Source organism: Salvelinus alpinus, chromosome 10 (genome assembly GCF_045679555.1).
Source record: "Salvelinus alpinus chromosome 10, SLU_Salpinus.1, whole genome shotgun sequence".
Lineage (NCBI taxonomy): Eukaryota > Metazoa > Chordata > Actinopteri > Salmoniformes > Salmonidae > Salvelinus > Salvelinus alpinus.
This window is the reverse complement of record NC_092095.1, coordinates 81,896,035-81,903,444: the sequence shown is the minus strand read 5'-3', so window position 1 is coordinate 81,903,444 and position 7,410 is coordinate 81,896,035. Positions and strand designations below refer to the sequence as shown.

Genomic DNA, 7,410 nt, shown 5'->3' with positions numbered 1-7,410 from the left:
CTCTGAGAACCTGAGCCCTAGGACCATACGTCAGGACTACCGGGCATGATGACACCTTGCTGTCCCCAGTCCGCCTGGCCTTGCTGCTATTCCAGTTTCAACTGTTCTGCCTGCGGTTACGGAACCCCTACCTGTCCCAGACCTGCTGTTTTCAACTCTTAATGATCGGCTATGAAAAGCCAACTGAGATATATTCCTGATTAATATTTGACCATGCTTGTCATTTATGAACATTTTGAAAATCTTGGCTCTCTCTAATTTTCTCCTTCTCTCTTTCTTTCTCTCGGAGGACCTTGGCCCTAGGACCATGCGTCGGGACTGCCGCCCGTGGTGACTCCTTGCTGTCCCCAGTCCGCCTGGCCTTGCTGCTATTCCAGTTTCAGCTGTTCTGCCTGCGGTTATGGAACCGCCACCTGTCCCAGACCTGTTGTTTTTCAACTCTTAATGATCAGCTATGAAAAGCCAACTGAAAATTATTCATGATTATTATTTGACCATGCTTGTCACTTATGAACATTTTTGAACATCTTGGCATAGTTTTGTTATAATCTCCACCCGGCACAGCCAGAAGAGGACTGGCCACCCCTCATAGCCTGGTTCCTCTCTAGGTTTCTTCCTAGGTTTTGGCCTTTCTAGGGAGTTTTTCCTAGCCACCGTGCTTCTACACCTGCATTACTAGCTGTTTGGGGTTTTAGGCTGGGTTTCTGTACAGCACTTCGAGATATTAGCTGATGTACGAAGGGCTATATAAAATAAAATTGATTGATTGATTGAGGTGAATATTAGGATCCTACTCCAGACTGATCTCCATCTAGTTGTAACTGACCCCAAAGGGGAAAGGGCTATAAGGGTTGTTATCAGACCAGGCGTATTTATACTGCTAGCGGGAACACTTGCTAGTCCCTCATACTCTCTGACTGACCACGACGCCTCTCATCAACCACTCCTTCACCTTGTCCCTAATCTCTGACCTCTGACCTCTGTGTTCCTGCAGATGCACCGGAGGTTCCGACCCCCTGTGTGACGGCAGGGTCACTGAGGTAGACGGACAAATAGACGGATCGACACAGTGAAAGGTCATTTGGATACAAGCCACCAACCATCATCACAGACGCTCACAGCACCCGGCAGTCATAGAGAAAGATCTAGCAACATTTGGAAAAAAATTATATATAACTCATATACTTCATAATACATTCCTGTTGGAACAATGTGTGGATAAAGCTGACAGTCCTGAAATGACCATATCCTATTGCTCAGCAATAAAGAGTGTGAATTAAATGTACAATAAAATGTCATATTTTAAATAAAAGCATCTCTGTGTGGTTGAAGCTTGTTATCTCGAAGTTAAACATAACTTTTAATTTTTTTAACTGATTATGTCACGCGGCATTTCCATGCCATTGCGCGCACTATGACATGCACCTTGACCTATAGATGGGGGTTGAGTCGTCACGTCGTCGCTTTTCGTTTGTAGCTTCCACCTGTCAAAGCGTCATCGGAGCGGTCATTACTAATATTCAGTCGAGAGTAAAGTAACGTTTAAGTGCCTTTTCTCATTGGCTTCTTCGGGTTATTGGATACAACTGATCGCCAGAACGCATACGGCGCCTGATTTAGGCTAACGAGTGCCAACGCATTACTTTAGCCAGGTATGTTTTGGTGAGGAGGGACGCTATTAGCCAGTAGCCATGGTGATAAATGAACCGACAAAATCCAATGCAAAAATAAATCCTAGTTTAAATAAATTGTCTTGTAAACCGTTTGACCTTTTATTGGTTAGGATATACAGTGGGGTCCCAAATTATTGACACCCTTGGTTAGGATATACAGTGTGGTTCCAAATTATTGACACCCTTGGTTAGGATATACAGTGGGGTTCCAAATTATTGACACCCTTGGTTAGGATATACAGTGGGGTCACAAATTCTTGACACCCTTGATAAAGATTAGAGAAGAAAAAAGGACTGTATGAAATGTGTTAATGAACTGCCCTCTGCAATTCAAAACAAAGGTTTTCAATGGGTTTTTAAGTCCGGAGACTGAGATGGCCATTGCATAATGTTGATTGTTGGTGGCCAATGAACCATTTCTTTGTGGATCTTGATGTGTGCTTGGGGTGATTGGGTTACTGGAACATCCACTCGGGGACCAAGTCTCTACTACCTGACAGAGGCAACCAGGTTTTTGGGCTAAAATATCCTGATACTTGGTAGAGTTCATGATGCCGTTGATGTTAACAAAGGACCCAGGACCAGCGGAAGCTTCCAGACCCCCAGGACCAGCGGAAGGATCAGAGCCCCAGGACCAGCGGAAGCATCCGGAGCCCCAGGACCAGCGGAAGGATCCGGAGCCCCAGGACCAGCGGAAGCATCCGGAGCCCCAGGACCAGCGGAAGGATCCGGAGCCCCAGGACCAGCGGAAGCATCCAAACCCCCAGGACCAGCGGAAGCATCCGGAGCCCCAGGACCAGCGGAAGCATCCGGAGCCCCAGGACCAGCGGAAGGATCCGGAGCCCCAGGACCAGCGGAAGGATCCGGAGCCCCAGGACCAGCGGAAGCATCCAGACCCCCAGGACCAGCGGGAGCCCCACAACATCAAAGATCCACCACCATATTTTACAGTAGGTAACGGGGTTATTTTCTCTGCTCATACTTCCTGATTTGGACTCCAAACCCACCGCTGGTCTGCGTGGACAAAGAGCTGTATTTACAGGTGATATGACCAAAGCACCAGGTTCCAATCCAAGTTCCAGTGTTTAACAAACTCCAGCCTTTACATTTGGTGGATGACATGAAAATAGAGCTCTTTGGACACACACACACACACACACACACACACACACACACACACACACACACACACACACACACACACACACACACACACACACACACACCCCAATGGAGCAATTGTATTAGCATAAAATTATATAATTACCCTGTCTTTTTTTTCAGCATACAATATAGCTCTGTATTTGTATAATTTAATACAGTCATTTCTGCTCATCTTTATCAAGGGTGTCAATAATTTGGGAACCCACTGTATCTATTACATGAAATGTAAAATGATCCCTGTATACAAATAACGATGTGCTTACTTCCTCAATACTACCAGGCTAGAGGCTAACGGGATCAGATAGCCCTTCCTCAATACTCCCAGGCTAGAGGCTAACGGGATCAGATAGCCCTTCCTCAATACTCCCAGGCTAGAGGCTAAGGGGATCAGATAGCCCTTCCTCAATACTCCCAGGCTAGAGGCTAACGGGATCAGATAGCCCTTCCTCAATACTACCAGGCTAGAGGCTAACGGGATCAGATAGCCCTTCCCCAGTACTCCCAGGCTAGAGGCTAACGGGATCAGATAGCCCTTCCTCAATACTCCCAGGCCAGAGGCTAACGGGATCAGATAGCCCTTCCTCAATACTACCAGGCTAGAGGCTAACGGGATCAGATAGCCCTTCCCCAATACTCCCAGGCTAGAGGCTAACGGGATCAGATAGCCCTTCCCCAATACTCCCAGGCTAGATGCTAACGGGATCAGATAGCCCTTCCTCAATACTACCAGGCTAGAGGCTAACGGGATCAGATAGCCCTTCCTCAATACTCCCAGGCTAGAGGCTAACAGTATCAGTTGGACCAGTGTTTGACATCTCCCTTTATGCTTTGCACCAGGATGGAGTTAATGGTGGACACCGCTAAGAGCCAGGGTCAGACCCAGAGCCAGGGGGGTCAGGCTGTCTCCTCTCCCTCAATCTTCCCGTATCGCTTCACCTCGGACGGGCGTCTGTGTCACCGGGTCACCCAGGAGCCCTTCATGTTCCGGCGGGGCTGTGACCCAGACGCCACCCAGAGAGAGGACCGGGCCTTGTGTCTCCACGTCACCCAACACGTTCACTCTCTCCTGGAGGAGCAGCTGCACCTCATCAGGCTCTACCTCCCATCTCTCAGCAAGGAGGACTACCTCCCTCCTCCACCTCTCAGAAAGGAGATCTACCGCCCTCCTCCATCTCTAAGCAAGGAGATCTACCGCCCTCCTCCATCTCTAAGCAAGGAGATCTACCGCCCTCCTCCATCTCTAAGCAAGGAGATCTACCGCCCTCCTCCATCTCTAAGCAAGGAGGTTTACCGCCCTCCTCCATCTCTAAGCAAGGAGGTCTACCTCCCACCTCCACCAGAGCCCCAGGGGCAGGGGGACCACAGGGTCTACTTTAGCCCCCACCGAGAAGCCCCCAGCCAGGGCTACGTGTACCTATCCCCTGGGGCCCTGGAGAGCCCTGCCACCCTGTTGGTGGTGGTCCAGGACCGGGGAACGATGCTCTGTGGGCTGTGGAGCTGGAGGGTTGCTGCCAGCGAGGGTCTGGAGAGAGGCAGCATGATCCCCTACGTGAGGAAGGTCCTGGAAGAGGGCAGCTCTGTCCTCCTGATGAACCCCAACCAAGGAGGAGGTGTTGGGGAGACTCCAGAGGAACACGTCCGCCGCGTCTGGGACCTCCTGGTGTCGCGCTGCGTCTCCCGGCATGTTGTCGTGGTAGCGCACGGTTACGGAGGCCTGGCGTTCGTGGACCTGCTGTGCCGACGCCCACAGCAAGTGGTGAGGCAGGTGTGGGCGGCGGCCTTCCTGGACTCCTCCCACAGCCTGTGGCACCAGCCGTTGGACGCGGCGGGCCGGGAGTGGCTGAAGACACGCTCCAGGAGGTGGGTTGATGTCATGTCTTTATATAACCAGGGAAGTCAGAACACGCTCCAGGAGGTGGGTTGATGTCATGTCTTTATATAACCAGGGAAGTCAGAACACGCTCCAGGAGGTGTGTTGATGTCATGTCTTTATATAACCAGGGAAGTCAGGATATGCTCCAGGAGGTGTGTTGATGTCATGTCTTTATATAACCAGGGAAGTCAGGACACGCTCCAGGAGGTAGGTTGATGTCATGTCTTTATATAACCAGGGAAGTCAGGACACGCTCCAGGAGGTGGGTTGATGTCTTGTCTTTATATAACCAGGGAAGTCAGGACACACTACAGGAGGTGGGTTGATGTCTTTATATAACCAGGGAAGTCAGGACACGCTCCAGGAGGTGGGTTGATGTCTTGTCTTTATATAACCAGGGAAGTCAGGACACGCTCCAGGAGGTGGGTTGATGTCATGTCTTTATATAACCAGGGAAGTCAGGACACGTTCCAGGAGGTGGGTTGATGTCATGTCTTTATATAACCAGGGAAGTCAGGACACGCTCCAGGAGGTGGGTTGATGTCATGTCTTTATATAACCAGGGAAGTCAGGACACGCTCCAGGAGGTAGGTTGATGTCTTGTCTTTATATAACCAGGGAAGTCAGGACACGTTCCAGGAGGTGAGTTGATGTCTTTATATAACCAGGGAAGTCAGGACACGCTCCAGGAGGTGGGTTGATGTCATGTCTTTATATAACCAGGGAAGTCAGGACACGCTCCAGGAGGTGGGTTGATGTCATGTCTTTATATAACCAGGGAAGTCAGGACACGCTCCAGGAGGTGGGTTGATGTCTTGTCTTTATATAACCAGGGAAGTCAGGACACGCTCCAGGAGGTGGATTGATGTCTTGTCTTTATATAACCAGGGAAGTAATTGACAATACATTCTCTTGTACATTTACATAAGACGTTGCCTTTCAGGTGGGTCCTGAGCTCTAAGCCCCTGAACCAGCCGGTGGGGTCGTATATTCTCTTGTACATTTACATAAGACGTTGCCTTTCAGGTGGGTCCTGAGCTCCAAGCCCCTGAACCAGCCGGTGGGGTCGTTGAAAGCAGGATGCTCTCAGATGTCAGCTGGGACACAGAGTCATAACGCGGCCCCATCTGTCTGCATGGAGTCTGTGTTCAGGTTCTTCTCCAAAACGCTGAGTCCTAAACCACCCGCCACCTTCAGTATGGTGACCCGCAGCAAGGGCACAGTGGGACAGATCGGACCTCACAACGGGAGAGGCATCACCAGGCCTTACTGACAGCACAGTGGGACAGATCAGACCTCACAACGGGAGAGGCATCACCAGGCCTTACTGACAACACCAGGGGGACAGATCAGACCTCACAACGGGAGAGGCATCACCAGGCCTTACTGACAGCACAGTGGGACAGATCAGACCTCACAACGGGAGAGGCATCACCAGGCCTTACTGACAACACAGTGGGACAGATCAGACCTCACAACGGGAGAGGCATCACCAGGCCTTACTGACAACACCAATGGGACAGATCAGACCTCACAACGGGAGAGGCATCACCAGGCCTTACTGACAACACAGTGGGACAGATCAGACCTCACAACGGGAGAGGCATCACCAGGCCTTACTGACAACACAGTGGGACAGATCAGACCTCATAACGGGAGAGGCATCACCAGGCCTTACTGACAACACCAGTGGGACAGATCAGACCTCATAACGGGAGAGGCATCACCAGGCCTTACTGACAACACCAGTGGGACAGATCAGACCTCACAACGGGAGAGGCATCACCAGGCCTTACTGACAGCACCAGTGGGACAGATCAGACCTCACAACGGGAGAGGCATCACCAGGCCTTACTGACAGCACCAGTGGGACAGATCAGACCTCATAACGGGAGAGGCATCACCAGGCCTTACTGACAGCACCAGTGGGACAGATCAGACCTCACAATGGGAGAGGCATCACCAGGCCTTACTGACAACACCAGTGGGACAGATCAGACCTCACAACGGGAGAGGCATCACCAGGCCTTACTGACAGCACCAGGGAAGTACAGGAGCACATTTGGAATTGAGTATTTATCTTTTGCTCAGAAAGACCAGGGTCTAATTCATGCTAACACAATGTTCTGGACACTGGATGAAGTCATCCTAAATAGTTTTAGTTTCATTTTGTTAAGACACTCCAGGACCGGACTTGTCCACAGCAGATTGTTGATAAATACTTTTTTTCATCTTACTATCTATAAAATACTAAAGACATTTATGTAAAATGCATTTTTTGGGGCACATTTTTTCAAATAAAATGTTATCTAGAATAAAAAATGTACAGCAAATCAACAATTCCCTCTAAGTACTCTGGGTAATATATCTAATGGTAACCATACAACTCTGGGTAATATATCTACTGGTAACCACACAACTCTGGGTAATATATCTAATGGTAACCACACAACTCTGGGTAATATATCTACTGGTAACCACACAACTCTGGGTAATATATCTACTGGTAACCACACAACTCTGGGTAATATATCTACTGGTAACCACACAACTCTGGGTAATATATCTAATGGTAACCACACAACTCTGGGTAATATATCTAATGGTAACCACACAACTCTGGGTAATATATCTAATGGTAACCACACAACTCTGGGTAATATATCTAATGGTAACCACACAACTCTGGGTAATATATCT

General features: G+C 49.4%; 1 protein-coding gene across 3 annotated transcripts; it reads left to right on the top strand.

Annotated features, from left to right (window-relative positions):
- The first annotated feature begins 1,462 nt into the window (after positions 1 to 1,462).
- LOC139532869 (putative protein ARB2BP) lies at positions 1,463 to 7,047 on the top strand. 3 transcript variants are annotated; one of them, XM_071331007.1, is made up of 4 exons: positions 1,463 to 1,652; positions 2,246 to 2,623; positions 3,675 to 4,697; positions 5,737 to 7,047. In XM_071331007.1, exons 3-4 carry the CDS (start codon positions 3,676 to 3,678, stop codon positions 5,981 to 5,983), a joined length of 1,269 nt encoding a protein of 422 aa, XP_071187108.1. In that variant the 5' UTR covers positions 1,463 to 1,652; positions 2,246 to 2,623; position 3,675; the 3' UTR covers positions 5,984 to 7,047. The 3 variants fall into 3 exon arrangements, with proteins under 3 accessions (XP_071187108.1, XP_071187107.1, XP_071187106.1); XM_071331006.1 differs by lacking the exon at positions 2,246 to 2,623; XM_071331005.1 differs by lacking the exons at positions 1,463 to 1,652; positions 2,246 to 2,623 and having other exon boundaries at positions 3,573 to 4,697; positions 5,737 to 6,123.
- The last annotated feature ends 363 nt before the right edge of the window (positions 7,048 to 7,410 follow it).

Excerpts from the sequence above, each read along its gene's own strand:
- LOC139532869 (XM_071331005.1), top strand. The coding sequence starts at position 3,661 with ATGCTTTGCACCAGGATGGAGTTAATGGTGGACACCGCTAAGAGCCAG. Across the intron at positions 4,698-5,736 it reads CTGAAGACACGCTCCAGGAG|GTGGGTCCTGAGCTCCAAGC; the intron begins GTGGGTTGATGT and ends GTTGCCTTTCAG.